Source organism: Actinia tenebrosa, unplaced genomic scaffold, assembly GCF_029948245.1.
Source record: "Actinia tenebrosa isolate PJP-AT-01 unplaced genomic scaffold, QUT_ActTen_1.0 PGA_scaffold3__52_contigs__length_22856419, whole genome shotgun sequence".
In the NCBI taxonomy this organism is placed as follows: domain Eukaryota; kingdom Metazoa; phylum Cnidaria; class Anthozoa; order Actiniaria; family Actiniidae; genus Actinia; species Actinia tenebrosa.
In genome coordinates this window covers 16,409,465-16,435,572 of record NW_028292580.1, presented here as the reverse complement: position 1 = coordinate 16,435,572, position 26,108 = coordinate 16,409,465, and the positions used below count along the sequence as shown (strand labels likewise).

The following is a 26,108-nucleotide window of genomic DNA, read 5'->3' as shown; positions in this document are numbered from 1 at the left end:
AAAGAGGGGGCTCCAAAAAGCACCACACATACGACTTGCATAAGATGGACTATCCTTAGCAATGGAAGAGGACATAGGATATGCGCGTTAACCGCCCGTAGGCGGGTGGATTTTGATTGGTCGTCAGTTTATTACAGTAGTTGCGAATTGAATGCAAACGATCAAATTAAAGAGGGGGCTCCAAAAAGCATCACACATACGACTTGCCTAAGATGGATTATCCTTAGGAAATGAGGATGGATGCACGTAAAATAATAAAATAGTCAAATACTGACGATTCATATGATAAGTTAAGCGCTTTTATCACATGGACTAGTACAAAATATAATAAGGCGCGCCCTGTGGTACAGACACACAGTTGCAAATTTTTTAACGTCCGGCGGCTTCGACCGACTGAGGACCTGCCATTGAAATCATAATCAAAAATAAGCGCGTGGTAAACATTGTTTGCGCGTACGTCCAGGTAAAATTTTCAATTGCTACATGTAATGGGTTATAAGGCCCGCTTCATACGTAGAGCTATCGTTGCGCCGAACCTAGTAGTCCTAATAGTTGTTATCAAAGGCTCGACGGTTTCGGACCAAATCTTCGTTTTTACTATATATTTCTTGTACTTCTTCGTGTAATGAAGAGCTGATAGTCTCAAAATAATAATATTAGCCGGCGAAATACCTTGCCATGGAAAGACCAAGCTACAAGAAGTAGTGCTGGCAATTAGCGACGACAACGCTACTTATGCCGAGTTATTTGTATAGGAAATCGCAGTTCGGAATTGATAGGTACGAATGATGTTTTGAAAGTTTTCAAAATGGATGAGCCTTTAGGCGAGTCCAATTTGAGAGCTGCCAAAACATCATTCCGTATTGTACGAGAAGATAGTGCTATTTTTTATAATACACTCAACAAAATTGAGCGATCTAATTCGGACTCTACAGAGTACAAATTGGGATTTAATTGTACTGCTCTTGTCCAATCAGAATCGATTAATTTTGTTGAGGATGAATAAGTCCAATAATTGTACAGTATAGTATGGCACAGACTTACTAGTAATCTTAACGGGGTCTCTCGAGAAGAAGCAAAACGAGTAACTACATAACGTTTTAAAGTTGTCGACAATTACGATGTCTCAAATACATACAACTGAAAAAACTATAAAAATGCATTGTACGAAATTGTTGATATCGAACAAATATGGTTTGTGTCATTTCACTACATCATTATGATTGCGCTTATTTTATTATCTTATAATTTGTGCGGAACTCTCCTGGAGGAAGGCAGGAAATTAAATTGATTGCTATCGAATGATTCATTATACAATCGGCAGGAAGACGGAGAAGACGGCATACTGTTGCATATACTAAACGCCATGGTATTACTAATGAGCTTTAGTATCTAGTGTCGTAGAAATGCGTTTAGCACTTCATCAGTTAGTTGACATGAAAAAAAAAAAAAAACGAAATTGAAAATTACCTCGACAATTGAGGTTTCCTATAACTTTTCGCTATCAGCAAGCCAAGAAAACGCCATATATAAGTATTAAAGCGGTCCCTAAAATAGTCCCATAGTGGAGCGAGTCTGAAACTCCGAAAAAGCTATTACGCTATACAGAAACTGAAGGTGCCGATAAAACTAGATGGTAATTAGTGGACTGTTGAGGCGCCAGATTGATCATGATTACTGGTGGGAACAGGAAGTACCATGCAGACTGGCTTATGACATGGGATAACACCAACATTATTTGGCTGTAATAATAAAATAGATCCAATTAACCATGGAGCCCAAGGGGGGAGGACTCCGGTATAAATGTATCTGGACGGCTAGTCGAATCTTGACTTGGCTGGCCTGATAAAATACATCCAATTAACCTCGGAGCCCGGGTACCGGGGGGGACTCCGGGGTGAAAATATCGGGTATGCTAGTCGTATCTCTAGGGGTAAAACTGATCAGCAATTTCGTATCTTTTAGGGTGTTAAAATTGAAATTTAGAATTTCGGTAATTCTTGGTGTCTTGTAACGTATCTCTAAGGGCTAAAAATTGTCCAACCATCGCCCTTTTTAAGGTGATTCCGTTATTTTTATGGGTATTTTTGAAAATTTTCTACGAGCATATCCGATACTTACACCGACGTTTGCCCCCTGGGCCTTGGAGCAGGATCCCAGGTAGAACCCTAGCTACAATGGGTTCCAATACTCTCTCCCTCTAGTGCTTTCTCGGTCGTAGATTTGGTGTATAGCACTGGAGCGAGAGAGATCTGGAACGCTAGATTTACGATGTTTGTTGGGGGGTTTGGCAAGCCATGGTGGTCAGTATAGAATAAGCAAGTACCAAGTACGGCCACTGAAGATGGCATCATAGTCAATTATAATCACAGTCTTTCATCATATTGCATATGCAGACTCTCACAATGATTGTTCCGGGAATCACTTACCACAGAATATGTTATATATTATACACGTCCTTGACCGAAAGGTCTGAGTGATAAAGATCGCTGTTAGTAATAATGCACTATGTAAAGTATTTTAGCCGAGAATGGTACAGGTCAACTGACATATCATTTTCAGTTGGTGTACCTTACAATATTGATACCCTGGAATGTGTTAAAAGATGGTTTTAAACACACCTTCCTTTTCAACAGAATCGAATATAAATGCGCAGTATCATCACTATCAATATAAGCAGGAAATGAGAAATCTTTTGTTTACGAGAAAATCGATTAAGTGGCAATGATTGTCGCGTAAGGGGCGCACGATATACCTTTTTTTCCCCTCTCAATATTAAAGCATTTCAAAACTGACCGGACGGAAGACAATTTCGTAGCAAATATTAAAGCAAAAATGGAACCTCGAGATATGAATTATTTTTGTTTATCATATAATTATCCATAAAATACCTATATTTCTCCTTTTCGAAAAACTAATTGATTTTCACATGTGAAAATAACATGTTATTTTCACATGTGAAAATATCGTTTCCATGTGTATTTAAGCTATTAGTTTATAAATAAAAACTTCTTATAATAATAAAAAGCTTGTTAACTTGATTTTATGGATAAATATAATAATAAACAGAATATTACGTGGGCGCTTGGAGATACGAAAGTTATCTTCTCGTGCTGAAAATCTTTTCAACACTCGAAGATAAATTTCGTATCTCCGCGCGCCCATGTAATATCCTATATTTCTGTCATAGGTTTTTGAAAACTGTTCACTGATTCTCATCCACTGGCTTCTTCAAGTGGTCTGTCAATGTCTGTGTGTTGCATGGGTGCGTAATCTAGCAAAAGACTGGTGTATTCCACCCAGAATCCATCAGTCATCCAGTAAAAACCTTTTGTCATCCACTGGCTTCATCAAGTTTCTCTGAGTGTGTTTGTGCTCTTGATTGTCATATACAACCTTGAGCAAGTCAGTCATATTGCAAATAATTCATTCTGTGCAGTCACCAATGCCCTGAGTGATAAGCCCAATGGTTGTTTAGGAATGAAAAAATAATAATCCAATGAGAAAAATTAGGATTAAAGCTAAATACTTCAGCTAAAGCTTTTTCTTTTGGGGGGGAGGGGGTGCCGTCCCATACGAATAAACTCACTTGTTAAGAGTTTAATAAGGCTCATTTCAGGGTATGACAAGGTACAATAATTTACTAACATTGTACTATGAATCTATCGTAAAGATACTTGCATTCCACGCTGCAATCAATACCGTGATCTTTTGCTACCGAGTGCCCAGTACTAGTTATTGCTATTTCTATTGATATTGCTCTTTTACTCCGACCAAGGATCTTTTCACGGTGTAAAATTTACTCTTTTATCATTACTGTTTCATTAGAAACACCGACGCAGCTGACACTAGTTTTTAGCTAGTTATCTCTTCTTATTGCTATTTCATAGTAGAGTAGACCATCTAATGCCACAGCGTGGTAGGCAACACTATGAACACTAGACTCTAAACTAGATCATACATGTGTAACTGTGATTCCTAAAAACAATGGACAGTTAATCATAATGATATTTGCAAATCGAAATCAAACTCTTTCTAGCGGCAGCGAGTGCCTTATTTTAGTATTGCTGTTTTATGGGCCAGCTATGATGATTAGTGTGTGATAACAAACAAAGACTCTAAAAGTTACTTTAATTATCAAGGAATCGAATTCTTAGTTTATAGTAAGTAACTGCCCGGGGTGTTTCTGCATGTGGCAACATACTGTCTGACGATGCGTAGACAATCGACTTGTGATGATAAAAAATAACCTCCAGTTTGAACTTTAGAAATGCAACAATATAAATATCTATAATTTAAGGTTAAGGACTCGGGATCAAGAAGATCAAGAAGATATTAGACTGGGTATGTTTATCATTAATTACTTGTTTCTACTCTTCTCGTCTTTATCCAGCCTTCTATTGTCAGCTTTCTTGCTCCCTTTTTCCTTTCTCTCTCATTTCTCCCTAATTTCTTATTCTTATTTTTCTATCCTCGATGAGGTCAGCTTTCTTTCTTTTCTCATTTTCTTTTCCCTCCCCTTTTTTCCTTTACTCTTTTTGTCTTTTAGCTCGTTGTCGTATGGAGTTGACACGGTTCGTTGGTTCTCTCCTGTGCTTCGAGGATTTTCTAGGTTCTCCGCGGTTTCCCTCCCTCCGCAAAAATCAACTCCTAAATTCCAATTGGGATCCAGTGGAAGAAGAACCACTGTTAATTCCATTATTATCATATTTATCATTATCATTTTTATAGTCTTTCATTTCGGTTGATTTTTCCTTTTCTTCCATCTCTCTTCCTCGTATCTCTTCTCGCTTTTCTTATTTTCCTAACGAAATCATTTTCATTTCTTTTTCTTTTTCCTTCCTCTCCTCTCCTTTCTTCTTTTTTTCTTTTCCCTTTCGCAAAGAAAGAAGATACAGTTCGTATTTTTTGTATTTCCTATTTCTCCACAAAGGAATTTCGTATATGTATGAAATATGCATATTATTGTTCCTCGTCTTTGTCAGTATCTGTTGCTTTGACTCGTAAAAATTCACTGACATTAGACGTTTATAATATGTAAACAGCAACTGCCTTTTGGCCTTGTCATCGGCATGACTCATGCTTTCACTACGACCCCGCTGAGCTGCGACACTGCTGTATTTGCGATGATGAATAACGATAACAATTTTGTTCATTATAAAGCAGAAGCAACATTTAAAACATTACAATATAATCCTTGCATGACGTGAGTGTCGCGGGCTAGATCGCTATTTTAGGTGTAATCCCAAAGATAATCCAAGTCCATCTCAAAAATAGAGAATTCAAACACAAATAAACGATATGATTTATCAACCGATAACTTTTCAACTATACATTTATGTGAAATCTAATCCAATCTCAACCATCATGATCTTTTGATGGCAAACGTTATATGTGCAAATCTAGACGCGAGGGGAACAATTTGCTAAAAAATGAAAATTTGCTTATTTTAAAATCTTAGTTTTGTCAAAGAAAAATATTATGAAAATTATTATAGAAATAATTTAAAATCGCACTACTAAACCCCAAAAGAAGACATGATTCCAGCATAACTTTTCAATTCATACTTTCTCCTATTGTTTTCCCCTTTTTACTCACTTTCTAGAAAAAATCGAAAAATCGTTTTGTAGAAAATAATATTTTTCTATAAAATGAATGTAAACGAATATATGAGTGACAACGTTGCTATGGGATACCAAAAGTCACGAAAAAAACTGCATTGAAAACACTCGCACAGGTGACCGGGAAGAATCATCCAATCACAGCGCAGTTTACAAATAATAAGAAGCCATGTCTCAGAGACTATACCGTGTGCTGTCACGAGCAAAAATAAACGTGTTTTTGCATCGTAGCGTCACTTTGTGTACAAAACGCTTCATTTGAAGGGCGGCACGAATTCTTTAGGGAAAAATTCGAAAAACGAAGAGATGAACTAGATTTGGATTGCGATTTGATTCCGCTGCAAGTTTCAAGCCTAATTTCATGTAAGTATAGATAGATACTTCTTGAATAAAGCATTTTACATTATCGTTTTTCATTTAGCTCTGGCTAAAACTTTGCTGCATTCTTAGCGTTGTTGAATGGTGACTGCGCACAAATCTGGAAAATTTTGAACCATTCTCGGCGTAAGGAATCGAATAAAGGCACAAATCTAGAAAGGTTGTAGGGCTTTACTTCATCACAAAAGGAATAAATAGTACTCTGTAGTTCATAAAATAATCAACGCACGCTGTTACAAGATTTTATCGGCGCTTCCGCTTGGTATGACTAAGAAGGCCTAGTGAGACGCACAGAAATGAACTTATAGAGTTTCGATAGGTAAAAAAGCTATTAGACTCAAAAACCAACTACTCCAAGCATCGTGTTTTGTAATTCATCAGTTTTTGCATAAGCTTTACCCCAATATATTTATCATGATTAGTGCGCGTGCTTTCGCGATTTTTCTCCTTATGCAAACAGAGTTATAGAAATGTGGAAAATGGATGAATGAATGAATGCATTCGAGCCCTAGTTCCGAGTATTACGTTTTGTGTTATGCCTTTTTTTTTGCGACGAATTTCAATTCTTTGAGTTAATATCTTGAAGAACCAGCTTTGTTTAATATATAACAAAAACAGTGTATAAATCATAAATACTTTAACAGGGCGGTGGAATTCAAAGAGAACATGAACTGTCTGGAGCATCCTGCGCAGATTCTTACATTCAGTATTACGGTACGGATGGTTAAGATACGACTTCAACTGCTCTGTTTGTTTCCCACTACTCTTAACTTATTACTGTTTATCCGGACACTGAAACGTGCACCTGCAGTGCTGTAAACAAAACCCTAATGAGATCTGACAACCTATGTAATTTTTTCCTTCTTACAGCTTTTTATAATATAAAAGGTTTATTAGTTATCGGTAAAACAGATAATTTATGGTTCTTCACTTATCACCAGACAAATATATTGTATAAAACATTAATTATTAACAACAAGTGGGATAAAATATCCGATTTTAAAGTATAGTTTTTTATAATTTACGCCGGAGAAAAGTCTATTAAAAGTACACAAGACAAATTACGGGCTATCAATCAGTATAACAAGAAAAAATATATCGTATAAAACATTAATTTCTAACAACCAGTAGTGTAAACTTCAATTAGTTCGTTGTTTACTGTTGTTTTGAGTAATGAGTTGTTGATAGAGGAAAGAATTAAACTGCGCGCGTTGTTGTTTATATATCTCAGGACTCAAATTCCGTAATATCTAATTGCTTAGTACTAATATTTCAAATCCTCGCATAATTCTGTCTAAACGTTTTTGATGCTTGAGTCATAATCAATCTTCATTACGTTTCATTTTGTTTATTTTCAAGTCATTTAGTTGGAAAGTTCAATTGGAAAGTTCTGGTGCTTTTATATAGTATGTTTTGACTTTCATTGCCAGTTGGTGGCCAAAACGTTATTCTCTTATTATCTAAGGCACATGGCCACTTGCCAATACCAGTGTCCTGCCTGCACCTATACTGATATTCACTAGTTTTCATATCCGATATGTTGGATTAATTTAACGAAGGATTAACCAAAAGTTTTCCATGTCTTTCGTTTTTCCGATTCACTTGGATCACAAACTTCACGGGTGTTTTTCGTACTAAATCTTATTGCGCGCTCAAACAAGCTCCAAAGCCTCATTCACTGCATGATTTATATCGATGTTTATAGCAAGGTTTAATAATGACAGACCTACTCAAAGAAACGGAAAGCAAATCTTAAACGAAAAAAGATGCGGTTATTTAGCTAACGTAAAGACGCAGTGCCTCACTAAAGAAGTCTCGCATTACAGTTGTCAAGAATACATGAAAATGTTAACAAAACTGAATCACCTGCGCACTTGACTAAACTTACTACTTAAGGTTACAAGAGTTATAAGCGGAACACTGACTAAGCATCACTTGCAAGTGCACTTGCCAACTGATTTCCATTTAGATCTATATTCTAAAGCGCACATAGTCAAGAGAGGTTTTGCAGGTGCCTTTTGCTCGAAGATGATGTACTTTTCTAGTACCTTGAGTTCTTGTTGACGCGCATGCGTTAATGGATTTGGCGCGCAAACCGCACTCGGTGATTGCAATGCGCACGTTTATGTGTTGTTTTGCGCACGTGTTTAAGCATTATGATTCAAGAAGACTGATCGCATGCATTGTTATACTATGGAATCTAACGCATTTCAGTTTCAGCAGTTTCAGTATACTATTTAAAGTTAATGGGAGGAAAGTCGGGGGAAAATGTACCGTGCGCACTGGTGCAATATTGAACAGCAAGGTTAAGAATTTTTATGCTCGAGCCCTAAGTATCTCTTGGGGCCTCAATATTTTGTTAGCCTTTCATAGCACACGTACGGTGAATTGCGGGACGCAGCAGAAATATTTAAAACATCAACGTTGTTTTTCTACCATTTTTTGCGTGAAAATACACGCTTTCTGCATTAAAAGTGAAGTGTATAGGATAACATCAACTTTTTTCCTTTAAGAGAATGGCATCCAGAAGAACATATACAACCAACAATCAGGAAGACGGTGACTACGTTTTCCTGACATCAGGATTTACCGAGCAAATTCCTCGACCTACAACATTCAACTTTAATCAAGAAGACAACGTAATCGTAGCAGAAAGGCAGCACCCGCCATTTACTAGGACAAGCAGTTTCGAAAGAAGCGGGCCCCATAGCCCTGTGTACGCTACAGATCCTAGATCAATAGATAGCAACATGCCTTATACGACTGTAGATGAGTATACGACCACGTACACTAGAATCACAAGAAGTACTGAGAACCTGGATAGATTACCAAAGGGTGATGAACAAAGACTAATTGATTTTGACGAGTTTGAAAGTTTGGATGGGAGTAAAAGAACGCACAGTTTCACGTTCGATGAACTGGGAAATGACTTGTTAAGTCAAGGAATTGGTTCCGATATACTTGAGTCCACAGACAGAAGTCCCTTCAGGACGCCAAGGAGATCAAAAAGTCTAACTTCATTCCATGATGATGAAGATCAGGATTATGGGTTCGTAGCTGCGCCACGAGCTAAACCTGCAAAGCTCGGACGTCTAGGACGCAGCTATACTAGTGGAGGCAACGTGCTGAAGTCTGTCGAGAAATGGGAAACAGGGCAAAGAGAAGCCGTAGAAGGGGTCGAAGAGCGACGCCTGTTGAGAAGTAAGTCTGAGAGGGCCCTAAATGGAAGAGAGAGACAAATATCTCCAGAAACTGAAAACACTTTGATGCGCGCACAGAGCTGGAAGGATGTAGATGGAAATGGTCGAAGGAGTAATAATGTGCAGTATGTTGGCACGGAAAGGCAAGAAGAATGGAGAAAAGGTAGACAAGAGCAGGTGGATTCGCAGACGTATAAACATTACATATCAGAGGTAAGACTCTTAAAAATTCAACAAAAAAAACATGCTTTAAGGAAGTACCTATTTAATGATTTGCTGACTTAGCAACAAATGACACTTACTAGCAAGTTACGCGATAACCGCCAACAATATATGTGAATTGTTGCACATTTTTTTGCGCTTGCACTCACGCTTGTTTCGTGGTGAAAACTTACGGTGGCCTATAAGGGACATGCAGCAAGTTAGACGAGGCGAAACTAGTTGCTGCCTGTTAGTTGAGTTCTGCAATCAAATTTCAAGTTTTTATCTTTAAATATTGCAGCGCTCTTTTTTCTCGAAAGTCATGATAGCTCTGAACAGAAATGAGGGGTGGATTGGATATTTTGTAGTTGTGCGCGGGGACTGGGAAAAGCTGGCCACTTTGGGTAGACATACAGTAGTCGCAATAATATCATATAAACAGAGATTATAACAATATAAAAAGAAAGAAAATACCGAGAATAGAAACCAAGTGGAGGAAAAGCTCTTGTCAGAAAACTGTTTTCAGGAGGCATTTCAAATTAGGAAATACGCTCGTTTTTTCCGATCGAGATTGCTTACTAAAACTGTTAATTCTAGTAATACGAGCAAAAAGGAATTGGGTAGTCACTCTTTCTAAAAAGTGACTGTTTCTAAAAAAAATTAATAAATTAATAATAATAATAATATGCATTAAAAAAATAAAAATTCTTATCTGAATACGATGGGATTCGAACTCTCCTACGGAAATTTTTAAAAAAATCGACTCCACTTTGCCATACCCCCGAGACATCCGCAGAGCTGAGGCGGCGTATGGACTTCGGACCTGACGGCGATTAAATCCTTCTGCCCTTGGGTTGTACGAATTACGCAAGAAAATGTTCTAGCCGAAGCATCAGGGGAGAGACCAGCCGGCCCCCAGACCATATCAGCTAATCCCTTGCATCTCTGCCACGCACGGAATCGGTTGATAAATTGATGTTAAAAAGTATAGTCTATTCGGTGCATTGTTTTCACGGCTATTGTTATGCTGATTTACCTTGAACCGTGGTCCAGTGGAAAAAACTTGGGCTTCCATATCATGACGCGAAGTCAAATCCGGTTGAGCGAAGTTAGTACCTGGATGGGTGACCTGAAATTTATGCCTACTTAATTTCTTTGCAAATTTTTTCCCCTTAACTTTCAATCAATTACGATCCGCTTTAGTTGTGAATTCTTTGAAAATTAAAAACTAAAAACTGAAAATGAAAAACTGAAGGGCATTTGATCCGTACCCGGCATTCTGTAATGATGACCAATTTTTCTGTACGAAGAGAGTTGCTCCTATTCTGTTTCAAACAATCAACCTAAACCTGAAACGGAGGACGGAAAAAGACCCTGCAAGCAGGATACCTAAAATATCAAATTGAAATCTATTTATTAGGCTGAGAAGTTTTTCTACCAAGATAGGATACTTTACATCGATTAGAGTATGTTTAGTTGAGAAAAATTTAAAACTAAGCTTCTCTAGAATTCAGTCCTAATCTGGCAACTGCGCGCGCAGCGCTTATCGTTTGACCTGCGGCAACTCGTTTTCTGATATGCAGAAACTTGTCTAAAATGCAGCAACTCCCTTCTTGTTTGTAGCAACTAGTCTAACTTGCTGCATATCCCTTATAGGCCACCGTAAAGTAATTAGCCATTAGTAAACGTCAAGCTTGTTATCCTTAGTTTGCAACACAAGCAGTAAATGAAAGCACATCATTCCAATAAAAATAACACATGGTATAACAAAAAACAAATCTTGACACCCAACCATACACATCATCACAAGCCATGCAATAAAAGTGCACATTGCTTAACCAATACCCTGGGAGCAGAGGTTGTTTATGGCTGAGTAGCAAGTTGATCGACCTAAACCAAGAACGAAGGGCGGAAAAAGACCCCTGCAAGGAGGGTACCTAACCAATAAGGAGAAGTCCTAAACTGGCAACAACTTAAAAACATTACAATCCTTAAAGTCGTATAAGAATAGCGCGGGCGAAATTGTACGATATTTCGTCGCGACAAAATAGGTTTTTTGAGGAATAGATATGCCTCCAGATGCGCAGTTTACCAGTAGTCGTTAAAAATCAATGGAAAGACTCCGGCAAAAGTATCTATGGTCGAAAAGGAAAAAAGTCTTTGGTCATTGAAAAACAATAATCAAGGGGGGAGGGGAATGGTTCTGAAGAAAAAAACTGGCCTTTCATTTATACTTAACATTAATATTTGATTTCTACCGGACCACAATCTACACCTCTACGATGATCACCTCATACAAATATCTGATATTCAGTACTACGGATTGGTAATGCATCAGACAGAGTGTCTGGAATCCATGCGGTTCTATGAAGTGATAAAGATGCTTCACTGATGCAGTGAATCAATCAATGGTCGTGTGAAGGCATGCACCTCATTTAGACAGTTTTTCTTACATGATTATCACCATGGATTTTCTCACGAGTAGATTAGATGCGATTCACTGGCTGCCATCTTTTCCCTTTGAGATTTAAAGAACAAAGGCGCAAAGACTAGCTTTTCATTGAGAAATGATCGAGTCTTTTGTTACCAGTACTGTAAAGTAATGGATGGGTGATTTCAACAGCATGTTATAAAACTTCTTCTAATGCTTACTAGATTTGACTTGAGGCTTGTTTTCAATGTTTGGTGTAGACGATATTGGTTTGATTCCTAAGTATCTTTATGTTTATACGGATCCTCGTCTAATGTTGAGATTTGACTAGAGTAGGAGGGTGGTAGGATTCTTAAGGTATGTTATGGGGTGCAAATGGATTATATAATCCCTCGCAAGACAACGAGAACTATCGTATTAAACAAAGAAACCAAGAAAACTTTAAGCCCCTTCAAAAATACCAAAAATTTTTCGAACGTTTTTAGTACCTTGCAATATCTATACCAAACATATCCCATGTTCTATGCATTACTTGTAGCAAAAAATAAAAATTAATGCAAGTTGTCATGAAGTTGTTATTTTTACGTCTACCTGAAAATATGCAATTAAAGTCAAAACTGCTAACTTCATTAGGAGTAAGATGTAACCGGTATTGCGAAAACTCTAACAAACCCTAAAACCGGTTTCACTGTCTAGCTACCTGTTTTGGAGCCCTTTGTTAAAGTGAGCCAAGTACATAAATCACCTAATTTAATTAATTTAACTCTGTAAAAATTATCAATCAATATTACTAGTAGACCGGTATGACCTTCAATCTAGACTATCTTTCACTATCAAAGCACAGGACTGAGCTCCATATATGGAGTAACTAATCCGTCCAGTTCTAGTTCTGCGTTAAAGTGAACCTACGTTTAATCAATTTAATGTTAATTAATTGAACGATCCACCCAATGATTTTCAGTTATGATTGTTCATCATTGCGATAGGAAGCCTACTTGCGAAACAAAATTCCATGACCTCCTGTTCGAACGTTCTAGAACGCTGCACACTGACGCAACATCGTGTGGCGTGACTCGGAATCTCATCTGAATATCTTTTCTTAGAACGTCACGTACCGGACGGATTATTTATAAAATGCATAGAACTCGGTAGACGCCTAGTTAGAGCAATCACAATATCAAACATGGATGCGCAGCCAGGAATCGTAATTGTTTACAAGTATGCCCCCACAGGGGATGAGTCATAATGAGACTTCTCATCCTGGCCTTACCGGCTTAACTCTGTTTATAGGCGTTAAATGCTCTTGAAATCTGTACATCTAGTCTCTCGAACATTCTAGTTATTAGATATTGAAGGGCAACGAATGATAAAGATTTTTTTTGAAGGTTTTAAAAAACGGCGAAATTGAAATAAATGTACTTAACTTTGCCATTGCAATTTCATGGAATCACGTATTCGTGGATAGGGCATGAAAAGAAAAAATGTAAAAACCTTTCCACTGCAATTCGATCAGATTTGTGATTTATGGATAGGGCAGGGGGGAAACGTGCGCAACTTTCCCTTCCATTTTTGTGGGATCAAATATTAGTGGATAGGGCAGGGAAAGGTTTGGGGAAAAACATAATGAAAATGAGACCCGCACTCTTGAAACAAGACAACAACAACAAAAAAAATATAGTGGATATAGGAAGGTAAGTCATGGATGGTCAATTGCTTAAAAATACAATATCAACAAAAAAAAAAAAAACGTTTCTAAAGATGGCTTAAATGTCTAGAAAAGTCTATGTGAATGGGATAAGGTTCTTTATTATCAAATTTCTAATGAAAACAAAATATTTTTTAAGGATTATTTATCAGATCAGAGCATGCGCAGTGAGTGTTAGCTAAAAGTGCTCAGCTCTCTATGCATTGAAAGACACAACAACTTAGCTGTCGGTAATCGTTACTAATGTCAACAATTGTTATCATATCAAAGTATCTTTTTCAAATAACAGGAATTTGCTTTCTGTCAGTCAATATTGGTATCAAAATAATTATTGGGCTTAAAAATAGACGGGGATGGTATCAATTACGTTTATAAATGACGTTACTGTAGCGATACAGATCCGTATACTAGCACTCAATAAGAAATAGAGAAAATAACGCAAAACCCGCGCAAGATTGACATGTATGATTTGCGTAAATTGACGGAATAATAAAGCTGTCTATTATTTCGTTCAAAAGAATAATTTATTTCTCTCAAGAAGTTGACTGAGAGATTCGCTTTTAATAGCCTAGCAACTATCATCCTTATCAATTTATCATTTCAACTTTACTTACTTTTTACATGCTGGAGGGAGAAGGGTTGCCAGACGCTGAGCTAAAACCGGCTATGAATTTTCCCCTATCATTACCTGCAATTTGTAATAATGGTAAAATATAGAGTCATTTTTGTACGAAACTTCAAAATGCGCAATGCAATCTTAGGATATACCGAACCTTTTTCATAATGTTTAAGTAGCAAATTAATCAAATCTGCCACTCATTTCCATCGCAGCTTAGAATCTTTTTCACTCCTACTTTTCCCAGTTTTTATTTTACGCACAGACAAAATGACTCTAGTTAAGTGGGGAGCACTTTGCTCTAATTAATAAAAGGCTATCGTTTAATGACATTTTTTCAGTCATAACAACAGATTTTCTATTTCTGGGATTTTTTTAAGGCGCGAATTGCCTGGAATATTCTCTTCAAATAGATCCTTTCTAGCACATTCTTTGTTTTTGATTTCTTTTTGGGTGGATAGCAAAAAAATATCCGCTAACGTAATCATCACACATTTTTTTCGAACACATAATTGTGAAAAATACAATTGATGTAACACCTATTTCTCTGGAAAGAAGAATTGTATTATTAATACTGTCTATAATAGCAATATTGCTCAATATATAGGGAGCTTCTCTGAGCTGCTTTCGGGTGGTATCTCTCTTCAATGCCGCGTTCCAATGGATCATTGAATGATTCCCCTCTATTAACTATGGTTTTATTGTGAGTGCCGAAAACTTGAGTGTAGTTGTTAGCGAAAGTATGGTTGACCGGATAAGTAGGCATTTGTCTTGGACAGTCCCCCTCTCCTACAAAAGAATGAATGTCAGGAAACGTTTGAATGCATTATGCATTGTTAAGCACGAGTCAGTTTTACAAAAAATATTTGAATACTAAATCGCGACGGGGGAACCCTGTTCTAGCCTGCCAAATGCTTCCGTCCTTCCATACGTGGAAGTAGCAAATTAAAAACATAAGGTTGAGAATAGGATTTGTTTGACGTGCACTGAGCCGCTGCGCAAATGCACGCGAATAATCAAGAGTGAAAAAAAGAGCATGCGTTTGATGTTAGTAAAGATCCTACCATATGATGGAGCTGCACAACCACTGATCATTCAACCTGCTAAGACCACTGACTATACTGCACCCTTTTCATTACTGTCATACCCACGAAAAATTCACCGAAATTGTTCTAACAAGCTTCTCATAAACATGATTGAATTTCACTCAAATACAACTATTTTAATGCGTCACTAAACGGTGTTGCAAAATCACTTTAGTATAGAACAAAAAAATTCCGCCACTTGTTTGTATTTTGTGGGTGTTTTAATGCAGTAACACAACGCGCAATAATACCAGAATCTTCATAGGTCTGTTCCTTGCTTAAGGCAGCTTTATCATCTTTTCCATGAAAAAACATAACTTATCTACTCTGCGCATGGTAGTTGCTTGATTCCTGGTTTTATTTTAGTGTCTGCTTGTTTGAATCGTTTCAGGAGTAGCGCATTCACGATGAAAATGTATCCCTTTGCGCGTAATAAAAGGTTGAAATTAACAGAATGTCACGGACGTGTAACATTCGGGGGAAAAGCTCTCTATTTTATTCTTAATTCACTCAAATTTTAATAAATCACAAGAATCTTATTGTTTGTAGTTTCAGGGAACGGAAAGTCAAAACAGAATTCGTGGTATATCTCCACATCACAGTGAAAATGGGAAAAAGGTGAGAACGAAAAACGTTGCGTGACACCGGATTTGCGGGTATCTCTAGTTTTTTGCGTACAATATTTTGACGTGAAAGTTGATCTGATGTATCTCAGAGGTCGCCATATAGAATTCCGACAAGCCCACCCGCTTCAGAATTCCTCTTTCCAGCCTTCCAATTGGCTTAAATGGTATTTTTTGGTAAGATTAAAAAGGTTATAGTACCGAGGCAGAGTCTCTTCTCGTCACTACGCTAGGCCCGCTATTCCCTGCCTTGCCGAAAGAGTGAAGTTCGAAGGGTTGCTTCGCTCGCCGGCCTGAGGTGTTGAACAAAATACTGGACTAAAAAGAAGAACGGTGGTATATTTTCCTGCTGAGAACAACAGGATGGACCCCAACAGAATGGATGTAAGAGAATCTTACACTATATATCTAAAATTTTGACTAGCCGTCCGTTCAACCGTGTATACTTTGTAAACATGAATAATTCATTCTGCCATTGATTGGCTCGAAGTTTCTCTCTCGAGGGCCTATTTACACAATTTATGTTTGCTTAGTGGCCGCAAAGTTGTGAGATATATATGTAGGTGGATTCAGTCTAAGTTTGCGGAGTTTTGCCTGAGTTTAGGCATAAAGTTCTAGGTTCTCTGTAGTAACTTCTTTTTTCTCTGCAGGATTTTGAAATGCCCGATTCTGATCCAACTGCGGCTGATGCCGAGTGGAAGAAAATACAGCAAAACACATTCACGCGTTGGTGTAACGAGCATCTAAAATGCATGAATCTTTACATCTATAGCTTGGAAACCGACTTATGCGATGGGCTTAAACTTATAGCTCTACTTCAAGTTCTCTCGCACAAAAAACTACCAAGGCACAACAAGAAGCCGGTGTTTAAATCCCAAAAGATTGAGAATGTATCTATCGCCCTGAAATTCATTGAAGACGAGAATATTCGACTGGTTAGCATCGGTAAGTTATGCTCTCTACGTCCATGCAGGCGTTAATTTATTACTTAAAACTTTTCGGGTCAAAATTTGGAATTAAGTTCAAGAGATAAAAGGGAAAATTATGATAAATATGCTTTTGCAAGTGTAATTTAATATCTGTTTTCTCCGTTTAAGAGAGAGTTTGTTATTCTGTTCGAATGGTGTTCGCTCTAGATATTCATGTACTACCAAAATACGACTCTTAGATCTTAATTGCAAATCCACCGACCATCGATAAGTGCTTGTTCGAATGGACACGAGCGACGTTTTTGATAGATACCTCGTTTGATTTAACAGTAGCGCCTTACAAAGAACTTCTAATCTAGAGTTCCATTTGGTGCACGCATTTCCATATTTAGGCATATCGTGTTCTCATACGGCGTCCCTAAACTTCCATATGTTTACTTGCAACAGAGAAACTACTTGTTATTCGATCAATGAAAGTTCAAGAGAGACTGTGCATCTTTCACAGTCAGAGCATCTTGAGAGAGAGAGAGTTGTGGTTAGAAGTGTGAAATCTAGTCGAGAATGTTTTAAGGTAATGGTTGGGGCGTTAACCTGATCATGAGCTCACGGCCACTTCGACAGCGAGAGATAGACGACTCTCAAGTCGTGCAATCGTAGAACGTCTTAAGATTCAGTAATGATCGCTGTATAAAACTCATTCTCCATTATTGGAAGCTTGAAATGAATAAAACTACATACGATAATAATTAGTTAAAGAGGTTTCTTTATAGAAGGAGTTTGTAATAATTGATTTAGTATCGATCCCTTGGCTCTACATTTTAGCGTTGTTTGTTCTCAATAAATGATGGGTGACAAAGTGAATAGTATTTGGCTGTTATCTACCAGCCTTTGTTTAACATTATTTCCTTTTCATGAGTTCTAATTTTGTACATCTTGGTGCGTAAATTCTTTGGTTTTTTAATTACTTAGAAACAGAAATTTTTACTCTTTAGGATATATAAGGGAAAAGACTCCAACTCAAACACTCTTTCCAAATTAAGAAAAAAAATGCACTTGAATGGTATTCCAAGTAATAAACAGCAAGCGACTATGTTTTTCAAGTGCAGTGAAATGGCTTCCAAGACAGTTGTAAATACATGCTTAATAAGTAAAAGAGCAAACGGTCGCCCTGACAGCCCGACATATGAGATGAAGTCTAAACATTCATTCACATAATTACTATTTTTCTATTGAACACCAAGTAATTTGGATTCCTGATCGATTCCCTGCTATCCATCACTATAGTCAAACTCGGAGAAAATCTAAATTAACAGTACTCTGGTTAGTTTTTCATTATTTTTCTATTGTCTCGTTCATATCTTTAATGTTTTGGTAATTGAAAGAATTAATTTATTCAAAATATGTAGAGAAGACTATTAATTTTCATATGCAGAATAAAGATTTTATTGAACACAAAAACAATTTTTCTGCTGGAAAATACAAAGTTTTTTGCTGAAGAAAAAAATGGTTCTCTTTTGACAAATAATTGGAAATTGGATATATTTTTCAATCAATGTTTTCTTTGACAAAAATTGATGATGACTAGTCACGAAATATTTATTTTCATAAGTAAACGTATGCATAAACATTTTTATGCTAGAATTATTATTAGATAGAAAGATGGGCTAGGAAAATCAAGAAACTACCAGCCTTAAAATTCTAGGATTTTGCTTAGTGTGAAAATAAGATGTTAGGAATGTTACTATTGTATAAGAAGTATTGTTTGTTTGGCTTTTCTTCCATGGATAAAATTAAATGGTTTGGTAATTGCACTGATTTCAGCGATTGTACGAAAAATCTAGAGACAAAAACAAAGCCATACTAATATTGGTCATGGTTAAAAATGACTTTGACCATGTGGTGATTAATCTCACGGGAATATTAAAAGTCGGTCTTTGGAAATATGGGCACTCCTTTTAAGACCCTGGCCTGATGCTGTCACACACCAAATTACAGTAGTACACTAAAGCTTACTTGCTTCACTTAAATTTAAATACGTTTAGTTTTGCTATTTTTAAAGAGTTTTGCCTCATTGTCGGTAGAAGAAAGATACTGGAAATAAATCTATCAAGTGACAGTTTGCTCATAATTATATGTGCAATTATTCAAAATATTTGCCCTTCAAAACATAATGACCCTTGGGATTTTAAGATCCTTGTTGAGGTTCTATTGTTTGAAAGTTAAGCACAGATCAAACCATTTAAGGTCGTGACAATCACCAGTACTTCTAGCTCTAGCAGGGAACTGAATCAATCAAAACTGTATCAAACAGATGTGATGCATATTTATATTGTTAAATGTGACTGATTATTAATCTACATTCCATAGGTGTTTATGTAATAAGGGAATTGTTGGGATGTGTGCTATGTCTTACGGGAAAATATCGAGTTGAAAATACTATGACAAGATTATGCTTTTAATAATAATTAACATATACTCTATTTTTCTTTAATTTAACTGAGAATAAGACTATACTTTGGTTCAGTATACTGTTAATGTTTCATTAATTAAAGACTTGTGTTTATCCTAGCTTAGGTATGAACTTAGGTATGAACCTAAAGCTGTGTGTTGGTCATGAAATACAAAAAAATCATATAATAGATATTTACATATCAACACATTTTTAAAATGTTTCATTGGAAACTCAAATTCAAAATATAAATATAAAAATTACTGCAATCAGAATTTCAAAATCTGTAATGCTTTGTAACGTTGGATGTAGTGCTGGTGGGTGACTCATAATGAGTCATAGTATTCATTTGAACACAACTATGTATAAAGATCATCATTTCATTTTAGCTTAGTCCTTAGGATTAGGGTCATAGCAACAGCAACTATGGACGGAGATCAGAACTACATATTTATAGATTAAGAACTGGACTGTGGGTTTTATTCCACTCCTTCCATTCTATGTATTCTCTCTATCATTTTTGACTATATTGAAGAGGGATTTTCAATTTTTATTTTTAATAATAAAGCCTAATCTTAGTATCACCGATATGACAATATCACCATTTTTTTAGTATGCAAATGTTATTACTTGTTTTGGGAAAGTCCAGTTATTTTACCTTATGTTACTGAACTGAGTATATACAATCGAATTCTATTGCTACCCTGAAACAACCTCTGGGCTGATCAAAGTCAGGGCACAGTTAACTCACTGATGAAATAAGAATTAAGCTTAGGTTTTATAGAAGGGGAAAAACTAGAGATCAAAGTAGATAAATTTTGAATACATCTTTTTTTGTGATATTACTACATACATGCAGCTGCCACACTATATTTGTATCAATATACCTTTGTACTGCATAATGTTTTGATTATCAAAATTGTTAAGATTTTGCCTTTTTTAGATATGCTTCTAACTTGCTTCAGACAAAACAAAAGTGTGATAAGGTCCAATAATGGGATTATCACAAGAGCCAAAGAAAATCCAAACAAATATTTTGAATAATTGATTGAACTAATGAATTGCAAGCATCTTGGATCTCACCACAACTATTGTGCCTCAAAAATAAAAGTTTTTCTTAAAAGAAACGAAATGAATTTATTATCTAGTACATAATATCAAAGTCTCTAGCTCATGTTGTGCATAATCAATTATACTACTGTGCATGTGGTGTTTATTAAATTGTATCATTATATTAAGCCAGATGGTACAGTAGCTTAAGAATCGTTTCCAGTGTGCATGCAATTTTATCCCCAATTTCTCAAAAGAAGGTGAGAAATAAGGGATAAAGTCACATGTTTATTGAAAACGATTCTTAAATTACGAACTGGCTTATTAGAGTTAGTTAGCACAAAAATTATAAAGTGTGGCAAAGACTTGAATTGTTTTAAGATTAATGTACATTAAAACTATAGCTTACAACATTATAATAAATAAATGTGTTGTGAGAGGTGAGATTTGGTGGGGTATTAGGTAAGATGAGATAGTGTAATGTTTTATACATCTAGAGTTTACGAAAATAGATGGTTTTTGCCAAAATTTACGCAGGTCAAAAATTAGCCAATATTACAAATACAAGGTAAATAGCTACTCAAAAATATGGGACTAATCTCTTATATCTACACTCAAAATTATAAATATAGGCGGTAAACATACATATATGAATGAATGTACTGTTGTTCAATAAATATTATTATTAATGCAAGTTTTTGTCTGATTGTTCAACAGATGCCAGTGATATTGTTAAGGGAAATCTGAAACTTATTCTTGGGTTAATATGGACCCTTATCTTGAAATACCAGATCAGTATGCCTTACCTGGATGATGAAGATGACGAGGATGAAGGCAGGAACAAAATGACACCAAAACAGGCTCTTCTGGCTTGGGTGAAGAGTAAGATGCCAGAGTCTGTTCCTATGGATAACTTCACCACTCACTGGAATAACGGTATTGCTGTTGCTTGCCTTGTTGACGCAATAGCTCCAGGACTGATCCCAGAATGTGAGGATTTGGATCCAAAAGATGCACTTCAAAATGCTCAACAAGCTATGAAGCTTGCCCAGGACTGGCTTGACATTCCACAGGTAATCAAATGGTATAAATATCAGAACCATATCTACAGAAGTAGAAAGAGAATGGGAGTCAGATTTAATCACCTTGGGTGGCATGGATGGCGTAGTGGTTTACCGCTCCCCTCTCACTAGGGGTCCAGGTTTGTTTGATGTGTTGTTCTAGCTGCAAGGGTTTTCTCTGGGATCTCCAGTTTCCCTCCCTCCCCTAAGAATCAGCATGTGAGTTGAGTGTTGTAAATAGAGAATGTATAGGTATACGAGTTTATCTTATAAGAGTGGCCCAATTTTAAATTGTGGTTACTTTGCACACCTTGCATCTATTACTTCTGAAAGGTATGGGAAGGAAGGATTTGAAAATCTATATGGACAGATATTAACTTTGTCTTACCCTTTTAGGTACTGGATCCTGCAGACATGGTGAACCCCAAGGTTGATGAGCTTAGCATGATGACGTATGTTTCCTACTTCCCTGAGGCCAAACTGAAACCTGGCGCACCTCTGCGTCCAAGAGTTCATCCAGCCTCTAAATGCTATGCCAAGGGACCAGGTATTGAGCCCAAGGGTCTTGTTGTAAAGAAACCAGCAGACTTTACTGTCTTCACTCAAGGTGCTGGTCGTGGCAAACTTGGTGTTACTGTTATTGGGCCTGGAAAAGTTGATCAAGAAGTGTCAGTTAAGGATAATGATGATCATACTTATTCTTGCCAGTACCTTCCTCAGAAACCAGGTATGTTGTTTAAAGAATATCAGCTGTAAAAACACATTATTAAAACAACTGAGATCTAAATTTGTAGCATCATAGTCGAGCCCTTTGGCAAAAATGGTATTGTTCTACCAAACAATGTACTCAATCACTGATTTCCCATTTCAGACTAAAGCATTTATCATGTGATGATAAACAAATAGAATAATACTCAAGGGAAAGACATGGTCTAAAATTGGAAAACACTGTGCTTTGTTTACTTAAATCTTGTTCAGCCTGTATCTGGGGCATTAGAATTATACCTATAGGAACTAGCAAAATTTGCTAGTTCCTATAGGTATAATTCTAATGCCCCACATTTAATGTTAATCAAACCTTCAGTAATGTTGTATTTATTCATGACCTTTTTATAGGAAAGTATGATGTACATGTGAAATGGAATGGCCGACATATCCCCAAGAGTCCTTTCCGTGTAGAAGTATCATCTGATCTTGATGCTGGTAAAGCTTATGCTAAAGGACCAGGTCTTGCACCCACAGGAGTAGTGGCAGGAAAATACACCGACTTCACTGTTTTTACAAAAGGCGCAGGCGAGGGCAAGGTAACAGTGAAGGTGATTGACCCCCGAGGAGGTGAAGATGTTGATGTTATAATTGAGCCACAAGAAAATGATGAGTACCTGGTCGAGTATCAACCTGTAAATGCTGGTAAACACACCATTAAAGTCATGTTTGGAGGTCAACCCATTCAACAAAGTCCATTCCATGTCAATGTCAGCCCACCAAAGATTGATCCTATACCATCTAAAGTCAAAGTATTTGGCCCAGGTTTGTGTTTTTGACTTTTGCATATTTCTGCAGGACATATTTCATAGCATAATACCTTTGCCCAAACGTTTCTCTAAATTGCCACTTTTTTTCTTGTCCTTATTTGCTTGCTTGTTTGCTCTCTTTTATTGCTCGTTTTACCATTAATACTTCAATTTCGAGTTCGCCTTTGCTCAGTCTTGGCCTTGATTGTGTACAAATGTGTTCTTTTCTATTATTGAGGTCCATTGTATAATGAGGAATGTATGTACTATGGAACAATACGAGTTAATTAAAATGCCACGGGTCTTGGTTGAATAGCTGAATATTATAATGCACAAATGAGACTATTAAAGGCTGAGCAAAGAGAACTCTAAACTGGAGTATTCTCAATAGAGGCTTTGCACCATCGTGGACATGATGGCAGCCATGACAGCAGGCACAATAATAGTCTTTGTCCCGTCAGAAACTTAATTGTTTCTCATGTATATGTAAATCAGATTAGACCAGATTCAATTGTTTATGCCTCCTGTCATGGCTGCCATCGAATTACAGTTAAGTCGCCCGAGAGTTGAGTCGCCCGGGGACAAGCCGCCTGGAGTCATGATGCTGCAAAGCCTCCATTTCTTTAGTAAATCAACCAAAATGGCTGCCATGTCTTTTCTTATTCTTTTTGAAATGATTAAAAAACCTTTAATTTCATTTATTGTTCCATTACTTCCTCTTTCAACTACAGGAGTTTCATTAAGGGTTGGAGATCAGAGAATGTTCAGTAACTGGGCAAAGTTCTCCAGCTTAAATGTTTTTCTATTAATTCAAAACTTAATGAAACCCTGCAAGCACACTGGGCAAGTTCATGATCGAACTTATTTCAAACTTCCACGAAAACCCTTCAACTTGTTAATAAACATCTTGTCTAATCATGAGTGCAATCTTTTTGAAGGTGTTGAGCCTACTGGACTAAAAGCAGGTTCCAGAGCTCCATTCACAGTTGATACACGAGGAGCTGGTGATGGCGATCTTGATGTGTTTGTTGAAGGCCCTCTTGGAGAAGAAAAGGTTGATATCAAAAACAATGGTGATGGCACTTATGCTTGCGTATACCATCCAAGCAAGTTTGGTAAATATGTGGTCAGTGTAACCTGGAGTGGAAAACAAGTACCCAAGAGTCCATTTAACGTCAAGGTTGCACCTGCTGTTGATCCTGCAAAGATTCATGCTTATGGTCCTGGACTAGAGAAAGGTGGGTATATATAATATATGTGTATTTCATGAGTATTTTTCTTTTAAACTGACTGATGATTTATTCAATTTCAACAGGTGTTGCCAACAAGCCTTGCCACTTCACAGTCGAAACAAAGGGAGCTGGCATTGACAGTCTAGGATTTGCTGTTGAGGGACCTGCTCAAGCAGAAATCAAATGTCATGACAGAGGAGATGGCATATGTGATGTGACCTATTATCCAATGGTACCTGGAAAATATGCTGTCCATGTGACTTGTGGTGATGTTGACATACCCAAGAGTCCATTCATGGTTCCTATTTCACCTCCTGGTGATGCATCAAAGGTGTATGCCAAGGGTCCTGGTTTGGAACCAGAGGGTGTTTGTGCAGGTAAACTCAATAAAAGAATAATAGTAATGGAGTTCTTATATAGCGCATTTCACATGGTCTCAATGCACTTTTGCAATTATGACCAGTGGAGGACTTTACCGGCTGCATATTAAGGCCCTATTAGCAGCCTTGCAGCTTACAATCATGAGTATGAACTGTTAGTAGATTAGTATTATGCCTTCAAAAGAAGGTTCAGTTCATTTACTCTACAATGCTTAATAACTATTAGCCATTTTAGAGTTGTAGAAATGCATTGCTTTATGGGCTGTTTTGAGGGACACTTAATCAGTCAGTTGACATTTTATGCTTCAACAAAATAAATATGAAAACTAACACTAAAATTAAGGTTTCCAATCACTTTTCTTCAACTTTTCACTATAAGCCAGTGAAAAAGATGGCATATAAGTATTAAAGCATCCTCTAAAACAGCACCATGATGCAATGTGTTTAACTCCAGAATAGCTAATATGAACTCATGGAGCTAGCACCTTTGGGAAACAGCTGGTGAAACCTTCCGATTCCCTAACATATCTGATTGCTATACATATTGCAATAAATATTGTGTAATTCAGTGATCTTATAATACATGTGTAATGTACATTTGATGATTCACAAAATTTTAATAGCACATTTCTGCAATATAAGATGCCAGAATATCAAATTCACTTATGATTTTTCAAATTTGGGTAGATAGAAATTTTGTATAGAGGAAAGAAAAATAAGAGAAAGTGACAGTATTGAAACATCTGCTTTACATATTAATACTACTTTTAAATTGTGACTTTTACCCCCCTCAAATCTACCATAGGTTCTCCAGCTGAATTCACTGTGTTCACAAAGGAAGCAGGAGATGGAGATGTGGATGTTAAGGTCATGGATGGAGCTGGCAAGAAAGTACCAGTAGACATAGTTGACAACAAAGATGGAACCTACTCAGTGACCTACTACCCAGAAAAGCCTGGTATGTACACTGTCGCCATACATTTCAATGACAAAACAATCCCCAAAAGTCCTTTCAAGGTCAACATTGGCAAAACAAACCCAGCAAGATGCCGTGCATTTGGTCCTGGCTTGGAGAAAGGATTTGTCAACCAAGTTAATCAGTTCAAAATCGAAACTAAAGGTGCTGGAGAAGGTGGTCTTGGACTTACAATTGAAGGACCTTCAGAAGCCAGAATTGACTGCAAAGATCTTGGAGATGGATCATGCGATGTTGACTATATTCCAAACGAGCCTGGTGATTACATGATCAATATTCTCTTTGCCGACAAACATATTCCTGGAAGTCCTTTCAAGGCAAGAATCAACTATCCCTTTGACCCAACCAAGGTCAAAGTTGAGGGTCCTGGTATTGAGCCAGGCATTCGTGCTGGCGAACCAGCTGATATTGACATTGACACCCGTCTTGCTGGTGATGCCAAACTAGAAGTCAGTGTGGTGGATGAACAGAATTCTCCAGTCAAATGTGATGTAGAAGAGGAAGAGTTTGGCCTTCATGCGGTAACCTACTTCCCCAACAAGCAAGGTAATTCCTCCTTACAGTGCAAATATTTGAAAAACCGTGGGCACCTAGAAATATTTCAGGGATATCTTTGGCCAAAGAACAATAGAAAATGCCTGGAATATTTCGAAGTGC

At 37.0% G+C, this 26,108-nt stretch overlaps 1 protein-coding gene across 2 annotated transcripts in view; it reads left to right on the top strand.

The window, feature by feature from the left end:
* Window positions 1-5,885: 5,885 nt before the first annotated feature.
* LOC116305872 (filamin-A) overlaps window positions 5,886-26,108 on the top strand; it is a 28,310-nt gene continuing 8,087 nt past the window's right edge. Inside the window, exons 1-10 of one of the 2 annotated variants that reach the window (XM_089035414.1) lie at window positions 5,886-5,984; window positions 8,513-9,412; window positions 15,787-15,855; window positions 16,511-16,805; window positions 21,006-21,361; window positions 21,746-22,076; window positions 22,466-22,879; window positions 23,802-24,101; window positions 24,179-24,472; window positions 25,281-25,997. In XM_089035414.1, the coding sequence (XP_088891540.1) occupies window positions 8,516-9,412; window positions 15,787-15,855; window positions 16,511-16,805; window positions 21,006-21,361; window positions 21,746-22,076; window positions 22,466-22,879; window positions 23,802-24,101; window positions 24,179-24,472; window positions 25,281-25,997 (3,673 nt within the window). In that variant the 5' untranslated portion in view covers window positions 5,886-5,984; window positions 8,513-8,515. Of the gene's footprint in view, window positions 5,985-8,512; window positions 9,413-15,786; window positions 15,856-16,076; window positions 16,245-16,510; window positions 16,806-21,005; window positions 21,362-21,745; window positions 22,077-22,465; window positions 22,880-23,801; window positions 24,102-24,178; window positions 24,473-25,280; window positions 25,998-26,108 lie in introns of those variants that run through there. The other variant, XM_031715851.2, reaches the window with a different exon arrangement.